Source organism: Oncorhynchus masou, chromosome 3 (genome assembly GCF_036934945.1).
Source record: "Oncorhynchus masou masou isolate Uvic2021 chromosome 3, UVic_Omas_1.1, whole genome shotgun sequence".
In the NCBI taxonomy this organism is placed as follows: domain Eukaryota; kingdom Metazoa; phylum Chordata; class Actinopteri; order Salmoniformes; family Salmonidae; genus Oncorhynchus; species Oncorhynchus masou.
The window spans coordinates 47,259,556-47,276,723 of NC_088214.1; the positions used below are offsets into that span (position 1 = coordinate 47,259,556).

General features: G+C 40.2%; 1 protein-coding gene across 1 annotated transcript in view; it reads left to right on the plus strand.

The window, feature by feature from the left end:
- myo10 (myosin X) overlaps positions 1–17,168 on the plus strand; it is a 263,426-nt gene that overhangs the window by 176,128 nt on the left and 70,130 nt on the right. Inside the window, exons 12-19 of the mRNA XM_064942709.1 lie at positions 2,082–2,228; positions 3,251–3,351; positions 3,592–3,658; positions 4,128–4,220; positions 9,515–9,583; positions 13,628–13,710; positions 14,015–14,123; positions 14,536–14,616. Coding sequence (XP_064798781.1) covers positions 2,082–2,228; positions 3,251–3,351; positions 3,592–3,658; positions 4,128–4,220; positions 9,515–9,583; positions 13,628–13,710; positions 14,015–14,123; positions 14,536–14,616 — 750 coding nt within the window. The remainder of the gene's footprint in view (positions 1–2,081; positions 2,229–3,250; positions 3,352–3,591; positions 3,659–4,127; positions 4,221–9,514; positions 9,584–13,627; positions 13,711–14,014; positions 14,124–14,535; positions 14,617–17,168) is intronic.

Sequence of the window (17,168 nt, forward strand, 5' to 3'; positions counted from 1 at the left end):
TTAATTTTGTCCATATATATCCAAAATGTCCATTTATTTGGTGCGTTTGATACAGATAAAAACAGCTTCCAAATTGCGCAACGTCACTACAAAATATTTTAAACTTTGCCTGTAAACTTTGCCAAAGCATTTCAAACTACTTTTGTAATACAACTTTAGGTATTTTTAAACATTAATAATCGATCAAATTGAAGACGGGTTTATCTGTGTTCAATACAGGAAGACAACAAACCAAGCTACTTTTCAAGTCTTGCGCAACTCTCAACAGTGTTACGCAGGTCCTAGATGGCCGTACTTCTTCATTGCACTAAGGAATAACCTCAAATTCCAAAGACTGGTGACATCCAGTGGAAGTGGTAGGAACTGAAAACAAATTCCTAAGAAATATCGTTTCCCAATGAGAACTCACTGAACAGACAGAGACCTCAAAAAAACAATTCTGATTAGTCCTCCGGGTTTTGCCTGCTACATAAGTTCTGTTATACTCACAGACATGATTCAAACAGTTTTAGAAACTTCAGAGTGTTTTCTATCCAATACTAATAATATATTCTTGGCATGAGTAGCAGGAAGTTGAAATTGGGCACGCTATTTATCCAAAAGTGAAAATGCTGCCCCCTAAACCTTAAGAAGTTAACATCAGGAAGTGGCTTCACTCCTTTGCGACACTAATCCCTCGACACACAAATATTTGACACCATGGTCAACACCTGACATTAGGGCGGATAGATAGGCCAGGGGCATGAGTTATGCCATAGGGAAACATTTAGGGCTGGTGTTTCATAGTCAATGGCACCTGCCCAACTGTGAGGCTAGCCACCAACATTGTGAAAAAAATATTTGGTTTCAAAGTCAATGGTGGCTTATCTCTACCTCGTTTACATAGGTCCTGCTAGACAAAACAAAGCATTAATGGTCTCTTACAGTTATGTGTGACTGCCGTTGTCAGCTTTTGAAGGCTGGGTGTGTATTGACCTTGAACCATTTCCCCTTGCATGACCTGGGTTGTGTTGACTAGGCATTAAACTTAACATTTTAAAACATAAAAAAAAAAAAGAAAACATAACATGCAGTTTAGTCCCTCACTGTTTCACCTAGTTGTCTTGCATTTGGTGCCTAATGAACCCCACCCCTATCATGTGTCTGATTTAATCTCTAAAGCTAGGAGTGTAGCTGGCCAGGCTAATCACATTTGACGCTGATTCAGCAGATATGGTCAGCAGATAAACAGGAGACACAACTAGTGCCAGACTGGATTATCACCGATGACGTTGCCACGAGCAGCACCACGGATATTGAGATGAGCGAGATGCAAGACTTGGCGCTCACACAGTCACACACACAGTATCTGCGCATTTGCATGGGTTCGATGTTGGGTGTCTTCTTGGCCTGTGCACACGCCAGGGCATGTGACTGTGTATGTGACTGTGTGAGAGTGAGGTCTTGTATCTCTCTCACCTCAATATTTGCAGTGCTGCTTGGGGCAATGTCATTTCTCTGAGTTTACCTTTATGGTCAGGCGGGCGATGGACTACTTGTGATAACCGGCTCAAGTGACTCCTGTTCATCTGCTGACCATGTCTGCTGAATCAGCGTCAAAGCCTCACGCTTCAACACTCTTAGCGGAAATGCTGTTTATTATCTGCATCTGCATCTGTCATATCTCTGAGTCTATCTTTAATAACTTGGCTTGTGTAGGAGATCATATGTAGACTATTTAAACTAGCTTTTATAAATAATTTATGCCTCTGGGGGTGCTCTTTCTAAATGGACAGAAAATGTTTCCAGAAATGACTACATTGGACAGAAAGGAGCACACCTCCCTATCCAAAGTGCAGGAATTTTGCAATCAGAAAAAGCAGAAGCAGATTGTGGAAGCCACCTTTTAAATGCATTAAAAGCACAAGTTGCTTATCTGCGTGTGTTTGAATCCCAGCCACGGGATGAATGAATTCATGGTTACACCAAAGGGATAGTCAATTTAAAGGTCATCCAGAGTCATTTAGATTCCTATTTTACTTGAACGAGAACAGGGCAGCTTCCTTTTTTGTAAAACTGTGATGTCATTTCCTTTTTCCCAGGCGGTGGATTCCAGGGACTCCATGGCGATGGCACTTTATTCCCAGTGTTTCACCTGGATTATCCGGAAACTCAACAACCGTATCCGAGGGAAAGAGGACTTCAAATCCATTGGCATCCTAGACATATTTGGATTTGAGAATTTCGAGGTTGGTTGGAAAAAAAACTATTTTGGTGGTTCAAGGTGTAATGTCTGAATCACTTGCCTTTTTGATACATTTCCTAAATGATCATGTCTTATATTTCTTCTTTTTTTTGTAAGCAACATATCTTAGTCAAGAAACTCACTGATCACAAGCAATGATGTACGTTCATCTTAATGTTGATTTCTCATATTGGCTGTCACCATCAGTAATGAATAAAAATGGCCTCCAGCAAATCCAGCCAAACTACTTAAAATCAACTATCAGTCATCCATGAGACAGTTCACCCTCAAGGGCAACAGGTGTTTATCATGACCTAGATAACTCTCAAACTTAAGTAGTAGATTTGCACATTCATTATGATGTCTATGATCTTAGTGTTCCCTATAGGAGGCCCTGCATTTACAAAACATCCTAGAGGAGGAGGGCTGACATAAATTCAGTTTTGCCTTTTAAATTATAATGCATGATAGGGGGCACTGATCCTAGATCAGCACTCATACTCTGAGTTGCTTTGTGAATACAGGTGCAGATTTACAAAGAAATTAATTAGAGATGGTGGAAGAAAACTGCAGGTAGTCAGTTAGATTAGCGGTTAGAGTGTTGGGCCAGTAACTGAAAGGTTGCTAGTCCAAATCCCTGAGATGATAATGTGAAAATCTGTCGATTTGCCCTTGAGCAAGCGACTTAACCCTAGTTGCTCCAGGGTCGCCGTTGATTAAGGCAGACCTGGCCGTGACGCCACTCACAGGGGGAGTTGGGGTATGCAAAAAACACATTTGTGTGAAATAGGACAAATATAAGCATCCACCAAGTTATTATGATAATACTTGTAAGTAAAGTGTAATTGTAGAGTTTCATGTTGTAACTGACTATTCTTACAACATGAAACCCTGTTGGAAAAATCATCAGGAGCAAACCATTACAAAACAAATCACTTGGCGGATGTACCCCATGACCCCCCCCCCCCATCAAACAATTGTAAATATTTAGTATGTGAGTCTTACATGGGTCTCTCTCTCTGACAGGTCAACCGCTTTGAGCAGTTCAACATTAACTATGCAAACGAGAAACTTCAGGAATACTTTAACAAGCACATCTTCTCGCTGGAGCAACTTGAATACAACAAGTGGGTAGACCTCAAACATGAACTTTCACATTAAATTTAGATAGTGTTACAGCCTATCATTTTTATAAATATGTATTCTGTTTACAGTTTATCAGAATGTATAACATGTATGCTAATTTATAAAACATTTAAGCATGTGTAAAAATAAGAGCTTATTCATGAAGGTTATTATAAAGTGTTACAGGTTAACTTCAATTTCAATTTGATTGGCTTATGTTTTAGTTTTTCTTGCTCCATCAGGGAAGGGCTTGTATGGGAGGACATCAACTGGATGGACAACGGGGAATGTTTGGATCTGATTGAGAAGGTATGTCTTTTTCATTCCCACTTGAATGGGATTTTTCTCACGTTGACACTGCTAGAATTTACACTGTGAAGCAGGTTTCATATTATGGGGATGCCTGCCACAAGGTTGGGCACAGGAGCATTGTCAAATGTAAATCTTTTCAACTTTGACTGTAGCAGCCTGATGTGCGCCAATTGTAAGCGCAACAGCAACCCTTAGGAACTGTAGTCCTCTTCAATTGAGAACCAACGGCTAGCTCAGTGCAATGCCATTCTAGCCGTTATAATGTGAAACCCCTTTGACCTGGCGACAACGTTACCCAGACAAATGCTGAGTGGTCTTGCTCTACCAGAAATAATCATTTCTATATATAAAAATACACTTGTTTCTATAGATAGAAATATGTTGTAAATCTATTGATTAGAGTTGTCAGGAAAACAATATACTGTTTCGGACTGGTTATGATAACATCTGTCTATTGTCTTCACAGAAACTGGGTCTCCTTGCACTGATGAACGAGGAGAGTCATTTTCCCAAAGCCACTGATGGCACTCTACTGGAGAAGCTCCACAGCCAGCACTCGGTGAGTCAAGTCCCATTGTTATGACGTCACCAGTCGATAGCTTTAGTCTGTTGAAATACGAGAGAGGCATTCTTATACCCACACGTCGGTCTGTCCATCCATCCATCTATCCATCCTCTACTGGAGACGCTCCACAGCCAGCACTCGGTGAGTCAAGTCCCATTGCTATGACGTCACCAGTCGATAGCTTTAGTCTGTTGAAATACGAGAGAGGCATTCTTATACCCACACGTCGGTCTGTCCATCCATCTATCCATCCTCTACTGGAGACGCTCCACAGTCAGCACTCGGTGAGTCAAGTCCCATTGTTATGACGTCACCAGTCGATAGCTTTAGTCTGTTGAAATACGAGAGAGGCATTCTTATACCCACACGTCGGTCTGTCCATCCATCCATCTATCCATCCTCTACTGGAGAAGCTCCACAGTCAGCACTCGGTGAGTCAAGTCCCATTGTTATGACGTCACCAGTCGATAGCTTTAGTCTGTTGAAATACGAGAGAGGCATTCTTATACCCACACGTCGGTCTGTCCATCCATCTATCCATCCATCCTCTACTGGAGACGCTCCACAGTCAGCACTCGGTGAGTCAAGTCCCATTGTTATGACGTCACCAGTCGATAGCTTTAGTCTGTTGAAATACGAGAGAGGCATTCTTATACCCACACGTCGGTCTGTCCATCCATCTATCCATCCTCTACTGGAGACGCTCCACAGTCAGCACTCGGTGAGTCAAGTCCCATTGTTATGACGTCACCAGTCGATAGCTTTAGTCTGTTGAAATACGAGAGAGGCATTCTTATACCCACACGTCGGTCTGTCCATCCATCCATCTATCCATCCTCTACTGGAGAAGCTCCACAGTCAGCACTCGGTGAGTCAAGTCCCATTGTTATGACGTCACCAGTCGATAGCTTTAGTCTGTTGAAATACGAGAGAGGCATTCTTATACCCACACGTCGGTCTGTCCATCCATCTATCCATCCATCCTCTACTGGAGACGCTCCACAGTCAGCACTCGGTGAGTCAAGTCCCATTGTTATGACGTCACCAGTCGATAGCTTTAGTCTGTTGAAATACGAGAGAGGCATTCTTATACCCACACGTCGGTCTGTCCATCCATCTATCCATCCTCTACTGGAGAAGCTCCACAGTCAGCACTCGGTGAGTCAAGTCCCATTGTTATGACGTCACCAGTCGATAGCTTTAGTCTGTTGAAATACGAGAGAGGCATTCTTATACCCACACGTCGGTCTGTCCATCCATCTATCCATCCATCCTCTACTGGAGAAGCTCCACAGTCAGCACTCGGTGAGTCAAGTCCCATTGTTATGACGTCACCAGTCGATAGCTTTAGTCTGTTGAAATACGAGAGAGGCATTCTTATACCCACACGTCGGTCTGTCCATCCATCTATCCATCCTTATATCCTCCCTTCTTTCTTTCCATCCGTAAGGTAATCACTGATCTGATCAAGTTGGATTGGTGGAAACAATCCCTGATCTATGATTACTTGGAGGAAGGAAGGATTCATCTCTAAACTATTCATACAGCTTTGTATATATATATTGAAGACCCCCGTGTCGCTTTTCCTCAGTGATTTGAAAGGATTGTAGGTGACAGCAATGTGGCAGAAGCTACTGTAACCCTAGATGGAGTTTTCCAACACTGCAAAATCATACGACATACTTTAAGAGAGGCTAGCTACTTTTTTATGGAAAGCCAAACAATGGATATGTTAGCTAATTTTGGGGCTAGCTGCCTCCTCTACATTCATAGCATTGGCACCCAGTGCTATTACAGCTTGGTTTGATTTACGCTCTGGTCTCACCAGTGGGTGTAAAGAAACACTGAGTAGAATTTTGATTTGGAATAAATATGAGCGCAGCTCGTAAATATCCCTATAAATATTTGCGCTGCAAAATGTATAGGAGGTTTATTAAATTGATTTATTGGATTATGAAAGAGTTACAGGGTATATTGGATATAATCAGGGTTGGGTAGGTTACTTTCTAAATGTAATCTGTTACAGTTGCTAGTATCAAATTGTAATCAGCAACGTAATTTTTGAATTACCCAAACTCAGTAACGTAATCTGATTACATTCAGTTACTTTTAGATTACTTTCTCCTAAAGAGGCATTAGAAGAAGACAAAAATGTATGTTACCAATTTATTGCTGGATAAATCAATGTTAAAGTTTACATAGCTGGCTATATATATATATATATATATATATATATATATATATATATATATATATATATATATATATATATATATATATATATATTTATATTTTAGATAGATATATAGATATGTTAAATTTTACTTTATGGGTTGGTTATGTAGGCTTCTTCTAACCCATCGCTTTCTACTACATATAATAATAAGATTAAAGTCAATCAGAATTCCATTCAATCCAATAAATGTTATACCCCTTGATCTTCAAGAATAGGACTTTGAAATATGGAAGTATAGATTAGCCAAATTGTTTTACCTGAGCATAACCCCAAAACGAAGGACTTATTAGCCTGCCCTACTCTGTTTATGATTTTGTTGTCATGGAGGACTGATTGGGCTCATTGCTCAGAGTTGAAATGCTACACTCATTGAATGGCATGCTTTGAGCACTACTGAAAAGTGTTATGTACGTGTGAAAATGAATGCCATATTCTGCATTAGCTATAGACCTATTGTTTACCTTTTTGTTGGTGACACTTTGATATCTTGATAACATGCAGCTGTTTAAAGGGCAAATCCACAGATGAAACAATAACAGAGGTGGGGCGACAATTTTGTTTTGGTAAAAAGTTGAGGAATGGGCCTGGAGAAATGTAACCACTCTCAGACGAATAGACAGAGCTATGGATGCAAGAACCGACCATCCATGATATCAACATCATTGTTTTAACAATGTTATGAGGCTATACAGTGTTTGTTGTCATCCTTACCTCCTAGCGCTTTTTCAAGTTGGATAATCTTTGGATGCCGACAGCAGTAGCACCATTGAAAGACATACACAGTGGCAATAAAAAGTATGTGAAGCCTTTGGAATTACCTGGATTTCTGCACAAATTTGTCATAACATTTGATCTGATCTTCATCTTAGTCAAAACAATAGACAAACTGTGTGCTTAAACTAATAATACACAAATTATTGTATTTTCCTGTCTATATTGAATACATCATTTAAAAATTCACAGTGGAAAAAGTATGTGAACCCCTAGGCTAATGACCTGTCCAAAAGCTAATTGGAGTCAGGAGTCAGCTAACCTGGAGTCCAATCAATGAGACATGATTGGAGATGTTGGTTAGAGCTGCCCTGAACTATAAAAATCACTCACAAAATTTGAGTTTGTTGTTCTCAAGAAGCATTGCCTGATGTGAACCATGTCTCGAACAAAAGAGATCTCAGAAGACCTAAGATTAAGAATTGTTGACTTGCATAAAGCTGGAAAAGCTTACAAAAGTATCTCTAAAAGCCTTGATGTTCATCAGTTCACAATAAGACAAATTGTCTATAAATGGAGAAAGTTCAGCGCTGTAGCTACTCTCTCTAGGAATAGCCATCCTGCAAAGATGACTGCAAGAGCACATAGTGCAGAGTGCTGAATGAGGTTAAGAAGAATCCTAGAGTGTCCGCTAAAGACATGCAGAAATCTCTGGAACATGCTAAAATCTCTGTTGACGATTTTATGATACTTAAAACACTAAACAAGAATGTTGTTCATGGGAGGACACCACGGAAGAAGCCACTGCTGTCCAAAAAACCCCATTGCTGCACGTCTGAACAACGCAAAAGAGCACCTGGATGTTCCACAGCGCTACTGGCAAAATATTCAGTGGACAGATTAAACTAAATTTGAGTTGTTTGGAAGGAACACACAACACTATGTGTGGAGAAAAAAAAGGCACATCAACCTCATCCCAACTATAAAGTATGGTGGAGGGAGCATCATGGTTTGGGGCTGCCTCAGGGCCTGGACAGCTTGCTATCATCGACAGGAAAATGAATTCCATTTTGTAGGAGAATGGTAGGCTATCTGTCTGCCAATTGAAGCTCAACAGAAGTTGGGTGTTGCAACAAACCAACAACAGAATGGCTTGAACGGAAGAAAATAGGCCTTCTGGAGTCAGAGTCCGGACCTCAACCCGGTTTAAAATGCTGTGGCGTGACCTCGAGAGCGGTTCACACCAGACATCCTAAGAATATTGCTAAACTGAATCAGTTTTGTAAAGATAGTCTAAAATTCCTCCTGACCTTTGTGAAGGTCTGATATCTAACTACAGAAAACATTTGGTTGAGTTTTTCTGCCTGAGGGTCAACCAGTTATTAAATTAAATCCAAGAGTTCACGTACTTTTCCCACCCTAGACTGTGTATGTTTACATGGTGTGTTCAATAAAGACATGTAAACATATAATTGTTTGTGTGTTATTAGTTTAAGCAGACTGTGTGTGTCTATTGTTGTGACTTAGATGAAGGTCAGATCAAATTTTATGACCAATTTATGCAGAAATCCAGGTAATTCCAAAGGACCTTGGATGGTAGCCTACAAAAACCTTTTCCCACGATCGATCAAACACATTTGGTGTGTCATCATAGTGGTTTCTGACTTGTGGTCAGGCTCGCTCAGGTGGAACAAACTTAAACGTGTGGCTGTTTTCAATGCTGATGTGAATGTCATTGAGAACAGAGAAGTGTGAAAGATTTTTTTTCGCAAACGTCCTTTCTGAATTTGAAAGTAATCTAGTTTTTCAAAAGTATCTGTAATCTGATTACAATATTTTAGCTGGTAACGTAACAGATTACAGTTACCGTTTTTTTTGCAATCCCTTACATGTAATAGATTACTGTTACTCCCCAACCCTGGATATAATGAATGAGTTTTATGATATTTTGAGATATCCAGAAATGCTTACAGGATTTTGAAAGGGTACATTTTTGGCATAATAGCTTCAGTTTCTTGTCCTGAAATATAATAATATTGCTTATTTAGATTTCATTGATTCAACTACCTTTTCATCCCACTTACTGTACGTAACAATATAGCTAATGTAGTATATAGGCGTGCAGATCTCTTAGACTTTGTTTCTGAGTCTGAAATTATGATAAAGAAAAATATGGAAATTCATTCAATTCTTGTCTATTTCATTGATCCTTCATTGTAGGAGATGTTATCCACACAATTGTCATATTCTAAATAATGTTGGCTCAATTGCATGGTGTGGCTAATAGCATTATGTGGTGAATAGCCGATAATGCTAACGCAAATCTTTTCTCATGTTACAGAAAAACCAATTTTATGTGAAACCACGCGTTGCTGTGCACAACTTCGGAGTGAGACACTATGCAGGCGAGGTAAGAGTTGTTCCTGTCTGTAACACTTTAGTTAAAACCGCAGTTATAATGCAATATGATGCCTGTACAATGCATTTTAAGACCTGTCAGGAGCTTAGCGTCATCTCATAAGGATCCTCGCTAAATACAGTGCGTTTTGAGTTTAAATTCGGACACATAGAGAAACATAACATCTTATTAGCCCCAGGATAGGACTACAGGCTAATACCACGTTATATAGCATCATACCTTTATGTTTAAGTGTTACCATGACACAGGAGCACGTTAGACACAACAGGGCAACATTTGTAGTAGACAAATGTGTGTGCTATTGAATGTTGCATTCGTCTCACCGCTATTTGCTGCTCTCTGGTGGTGTATTTTTATTTATTAAGATCCCCATTAGCTGCTGACAAGGCAACAGGTCCTCTTCCTGGGGTCCAGCTAGGGTTGCACATTTTGGGGAATATTCAGAAGTGGAAACTTTCCATGGGAATTAACGGGAATATATGGGAATTAATGGGAATATATGCAAATTAATTTTAATACCATTTAAATGTTGATGTTTTTTGCATTGGATATATTTACTATATCATATGGAGTGTCACAGCCGTTGAAAGAAGTAGACCAAAGCGCATCGTGGTGAGCGTACATATTCCTTTTTATTAGGATGATGACTCCGACAAAAACAATAAAAAATTCAACACAACCGTGACGCCCGATTCAGGGCTATGTGCCACAAACAAAGTTAACTACACACAATCACAGGTGGGAAAAAGGGCTGCCTAAGTATGGTTCCCAATCAGAGACAAAGATAGACAGCGGTCCCTGATTGAGAACCATACCCGGCCAAAACAATGAAATACAAAACATAGAAAATAGAACATAGAATGCCCACCCCACATCAAACCCTGACCTAACCAAATAGAGAAATAAAACGTCTCTCTAAGGTCAGGAAATGGAGACAGAAACAGAAACCTTTTACCTTATCATAAGTAGACATAATTGCAATGATTAAATCCTTGCTATATCATTTTTTTAAACAATTTAGATACGAATTTAACTTTAATTAAATGAGTTGACCCTTCACATTGGATAATTTCACTGAACAACAAAAGAAAGGGAATATTGAATGATCCATCATATCTCCCAAAAACATTTTCAACATACTTCTGTAAAATGAGTCTCGAAACTACAGCTTTGGTTGTCTTCCTCTCAGGCGTCCATGTCTTCTCCCTGGACCTCCTCAATGTCCACTTCTTGAACATCAGAGTCTGAGGCCTCATCTTCACTGTCAATTTCCAACCTTGTTGAGGGTGGCTCATTGTCAGGCTCAAAAAGCCTCAAATTTGCCCAGGTGGCCACCAATTTTTAAACCCTTGTATTGGTCAGCCTGTTGTGTGCTTTGGTGTGTATGTTTCCAAACAAGGACCAGTTGCGCTCTGAGGCAGCTGATGTTGGTGGGATTTGGAGGATGATGGAGGCAAAAGGGAAAAGAGCCTCAGATCCTCAAAGTCCGTTCCACCAGGTGGATGATGAGATATGTTGGCACGACTGCCATATTGCATCTCCATCCCAAAGCTCTTGCTTGGAAGTGTACTTCGCCAGACCGCCAAGAACCTTGCCCTCATTCAGGCCAAAGTGGTGAGACACGGTAGTGATGATACCATAGGCCTTGTTGATCTCTGCACCAGGCAGCATGCTCTTGCCAGCATATTTGGGGTCCAACATGTACGCTGCGGCGTGTATGGGCTTCAGGCAGAAGTCTTCACGCTTTTTGATTTATTTCAGAACTGCAGTTTTCTCTGCTTGGAGCAACAGTGAAGTGGGCAGGGCAGTACGGATTTCTTCTCTTACATCTGCAAGCAGAGTCTGAACATCAGATAGGATGGCATGGTCTCCCTTAATCCATGCAATGGCTACTGCTATAGGTTTCAGGAGTTTCAGGCTGCTTACCACTTTCTCCCAAAATATATCATCCAGGAGGATCCTCTTGATGGGGCTGTCCATATCAGCAGACTGTCATATGGCCATTTCTTGGAGAGACTCCTTCCCCTCCAGAAGACTGTCAAACATGATAACAACACCACCCCAACGGGTGTTGTTGGGCACCTTCAATGTGGTGCTCTTATTCTTCTCACTTTGCTTGGTGAGGTAGATTGCTCCTATATCTTGATGACCCTTCACATACCTAACCATCTCCTTGGTTCTCTTGTAGAGTGTATCTATTGTTTTCAGTGCCATGATGTCCTTGAGGAAAAGGTTAAATGCATGAGCAGCACAGCCAATGGGTGTGATGTGAGGGTAGGACTCACAAGCAGCCTTCATGTTCGCAGCATTTTCTGTCACCAGTGCAAATACCTTCTCTGGTCCAAGGTCATTGATGACTGCCTTTAGCTAATCTGCAATGTAGAGACTGGTGTGTCTGTTGTCCCTTGTGTCTGTGCTCTTGTAGAATACTGGCTGAGTGGTGGAGATGATGTAGTTAATTATTCCTTGCCCACAAACATTTGACCACCTATCAGAGATGATTGCAATACAGTCTGCTTTCTCTATGATTTGCTTGACCTTCACCTGAACTCTGTTGAACTCTGCATCCAGCAAATATGTAGATAAAGCATGTCTGGTTGGAGGGGTGTATGCTGGGAGATGAACATTCAGAAATCTCTTCCAATACACATTGCCTGTGAGGATCAGAGATGAACCAGTTCCATACACAGCTCAAGCAAGACATTCATCAGCATTTCTCTGACTACGTTCCTCCATTGAGTCAAACGTCTGATTCCAGGAGGATCATGAGCTGTTGCTATCAATAAGGTGTCATAACTTTCACCTCAAGTAGAAGTAGAGGGACTTTTGTCAAAGGTTGCTTGTTGTGAGCGCTGAGGGAACTTTATGTACTTGATCAGATGATTCTGCATCTTTGTTGTATTCTTCACATATGATTTGGTACAGTATTTCAAATGTATACAGCTTTTCCTTCTACATTATCTGCAGTAAAATATCTCCACACATCAGATAGTGCCCGTGGCATTTTCCTGTAAAGATTAGAATTATTTTTTTTTAACCCCAAAAACTCCATGTACAAATAAATAGTTAAGCAGTTAGATTAAACAACTCATTTGTAAGAAATGAAAAGAAATTAAATTAAAATTAAACATGTATGGAAACAGGTGAATTAACACTCCTCAGTTTGCGGGCTCAAGCAAGCTAAACCCACATGGAAGCAAAAACTAACTAGCAGAAATTGTTAACAAGTTATAAATGATTTAAACACACTTTGTTTTAGGCTACTATTTACTAGTTAACACCAAAACAAATTATGTATGTCCTATAAAATATATTCACCCCACCCAGTATTGTAATCAAAATTTAACAGAAAGCATGTAGTCCTTGGCTCAGACAGTGTAGTAGTGTGGGCTCAATAGCATCTCATTAGTGTGCAAGATCTTGAGAATCAGCTGTATATGTGATGGAAGAATGCACTGTGCATGCAGAGGGTTGCAAATCCATTGAATTGGGGATAGTTTAACCAAAATATGCCACAAGACCTAGAATTGCCTTATGTGAATCACAGAAAAAAAGGTTCACTTGTTGTAAGCTAACTTTTTAGATTAATTTAAGCAAAATTCCCTAAATTCCCGGGCTTAACTTCCCATGGAAAGTTACCGACCCTTTGCAACCCTAGGTCCAGCAACATTAAGTCAGTTGTATACAATTTAAAATATGACATTACATATTTAATAACACTTATCATAACAAATCAGTGTGTGTAGAGTGCGTGTCTTATAATTATTTTTGAGCAAGTAAAGGGGGCTTTTCTGTTCTTGGGTAGTGGACTGACTTTTGCTTCCCTCCACACACTTTCTTGTAGGTTTAGATTGAAGATATGGCAAAGTGGCAATATCGTCCTCTATTTTCCTCAGGCATTTTCCATCCAAGTTGTCAGACCCCGGTGGCTTTATACCTGGATGTGTAGTGGCGGCGTTTGTTGCTTGCATGTCACGGCTAAGTTTGCTCATCTTGCCGACGAACAAAATCATTAAAGTAGTTGGTGTGCTCTAGGTGGTGTATGACGTGAGGGGCATTCTGGAGAAGAATCGAGACACTTTCAGGGATGACATCCTCAACCTGCTTAGAGAGAGCAGGTAAGCGGCAATTCTGTAATGTTCAATCTCGAATTGCGCCCTATTCCCTATGCAGTGCCGACATTTTGATCATAGCCTAAAAGTAGTACTCTATATATGAAATAGGGTGCTGTTTGAGATGCAACCATCTGTAAGTGAACAATTTATACATTCTGCACTACTGTTTTGAATGAATTGAATAGGGGTTTTATTTTTAATTGAGGGTCATGCAGAGCTGGGTAAAGTTGGTTATTCAAACGTGCACATTGTAACACTTATTCTGTGTGTGTGCGTGTGTGCGCTCGCGTGTGTGCGTGTGCATCAGGTTGGACTTTGTGTACGACCTCTTTGAGCACGTCTCGAGCCGTAACAAGCAGGACACCCTCAAATGCAGCTCCAAGCACAGGAGACCCACTGTCAGTTCCCAGTTTAAGGTCAGTGACAATAATTGTCTTACATTTATCTGCACGAACCAGTCGAGGGACTGTACACAGTACCAGTGAAAAGTTTGGACACACCTACTCATTCAAGGGTTTTTCTTTATTTTTTACTATTTTCTACATTGTAGAATAATAGTGAAGATGTCAATACTATGAAATAACACATATGGAATCATGTAGTAACCAAAAAAGTGGGATATTTTATTTCAGCACATGAAAAATGGGACCAACACTTTGCGTTTATATTTTTGTTCTGTACATAATGCAGTGACCATTTAATTGACCCTTGTCCCTTGTTTGTATTTGCCTTTATATCATGAACATGGAAAGTGCATAATAATCAGCATCCCTAACTGAAGTGTAACAGTGTCAGAGTTAGCTAACATTTAATATATTTTTTACCCAGAATTCCTTGCACTCGCTGATGGCCAACCTCAGTACTTCGAACCCCTTTTTTGTGCGATGCATCAAGCCGAACACTCACAAGGTAAGCTCCTACATATATAAACTTTACGTTATACTCCTCTTCCTTGAATACAATATTTTTAACATAGGGCAAGGCCATCAATGAATAAAGGAAAAATCCATATCTTTTTTTAAGTGTATAATCATTGACTGTGTATAAAAAGGCATCACTCCTCTTCCCTGACCACACACACACTAACACACTATAGCAATAAAATGGGAGTTCGGCCCTTTGATGCCCTATGATCTCTAGGGAATATGCAAGGCTTGGTTAATGTTAATGTTAATGAAATACAGCCTGAGCCCAGAATGAGGAGTCAAACTGAGCTCCTGTCAAAGATGACATGTTCAGCATGAAACGGAAGGAAAGGAGGAAAGGAAAGAAGGAAACAAACGGTTCAGCTGGTCTACATTTTCTCCCTAACCCTTTATAGATCTATAAGGTTTAAGCAATATGGAAGTCCCACCAATACTTACCCACACATTACAGATCTGCAAACATCAAAGGGCCAAGGACAAGGGGGTACATTTGGACCGATTAGTTGTCAATTAGTCAACTGATCAATTAAGTACTTATTGGTTCTTTCATTAGTCCTGATACATTTTTGATACATTGTGTTGCTGGGGGGAGCAATTGACTGTGGCCCATTGTTTCAATGACAACTACATTCTCTATTTGTGACTGATTGTGAATTATCCAATGAACGAACAAACGATGTAGTATATTGTATCGCTATAGTATACACTATTGTTATTATACTATATACAGTACCAGTCAAAAGTTTGGACACACCTACTCATTCAAAGGTTGTTGTTTTTTACTGTTTTCTACATTGTAGAATGATAGTGAAGACATCATAAGTATGAAATAACACATATGGAATCATGCAGTAACCAAAAAAGTGTTAAACAAATATTTAATATTTTAGATTCTTCAAAGTAGCCAACCTTTGCCTTGATGACATCTTTTCACACTCTTGGCATTCTCTTAACCAGCTTCATGAGTCTTGAAGGAGTTTACACATATGCTGAACACTTATTGGCTGCTTTTCCTTCACTCTGCGGTCCAACTCATCCCAAACCATCTCAATTGGTTTGAGGTCGGTTGATTTTGGAGGCCAGGTCATCTGATGCAGCACTCCATCACTCTCCTTGGTCAAATAGCCCTTACACAGCCTGGAGGTGTGTTTTGGGTCATTGTCCTGTTTAAAAACAAATGATAATCCCACTAAGCGCAAACCAGATGGGATGGCATATCGCTGCAGAATGCTGTGATAGCCATGCTGCTTAAGTATGCTTCTCACAAAGACACTGCAGTTGGAATCCAATCTCAAATTTGGACTCCAACGGTCTAATGTCCATTGCTCGTGTTTCTTATTGGTGTCCTTTAGTCAATTCTAACGTCCAAGTCAATTCTTCTTATTGGTGTCCTTTAGTAATAGTTTATTTGCAGCAATTCGACAATGAAGGCCTGATTCACGCAGGAATTCCACAAATGAACTCTTAACAAGGCACACCTGTTAATTGAAAAGCATTCCAGGTGACTACCTCATGAAGCTGGTTGAGAGAATGCCAAGAAACCACACACTATTGCAGAGACTTTGATATTACTGGCACCCGATTGATATGGTGTAAACAATGTGTGGGGAGGCAGAGGAACAAAAACTCTGTCAGATAACACTGTGAAACTAATCATTAATTCTATATTAATTCTCCATAGGAAAACAATGTGGGGAGCTCAGCATTCCAAGGGCAAACATTATTTTGGGGCTAGCATTTGATGACAACTGAGCTAGCTGCCCAGGCTTACATACTTTAAAAGAGGAGGTTCTCGTGATTAAAATGTCGTCCGATTTGAAGAAAATCTAAATATACACAGACATGCCTATATTTCCTCCATAGGAAACAATGGGAAGACTGTAGAGTTCCAATATCATTTTTGATGTTTACATTTGAACTATAAAACAACGTGAACAGGTCTCATTGCCAACAATAATGAAGCAGGCATTGTGACATTGAGCAATAAGCTGGGAATAGAATGTTTGGAAGGCAAGTTTGTGCCATGGTGCTCAATAGAACTAATAGGAGCTGGCAGGGTGAAAAAAGGAATTAAAATAAGGCATTATGCACAAAAACAAATGTCACATCACTTCAGAAAGACAGCAAGCAGCTGGGACATATTGTCATATTATGAAACCGGGCTCCACGGCGGATGCAATGAACTCGTTTTTATCAGAAAAGAACGTTGTTAAAAATGCCGACGATCTACACAGATTTCAGAGCACTCTCGTCTGTGTGTACCAGAGCGCAGAATAATTACTTTACAAGCGCTCAACACCCGTTGAATATGGCCGGTGTCAGAAAACGTTGGGGAAAAAAACATAATTCAATTGTTTCCAGCAGCACAGTCACCAACGCTCTGGTTAACACAACAACTACTTTACCAGCTCTGCTAGGACGGGTAAAATGGTAAGAGTTGTCTCATTTGTGTCTGGATGTAACTAGCCAACGTTCGCTTGGGTGCTTGACTACCGTTGTAAGGCCAGAACACTAAAATCAACCCTACTCCTCGTC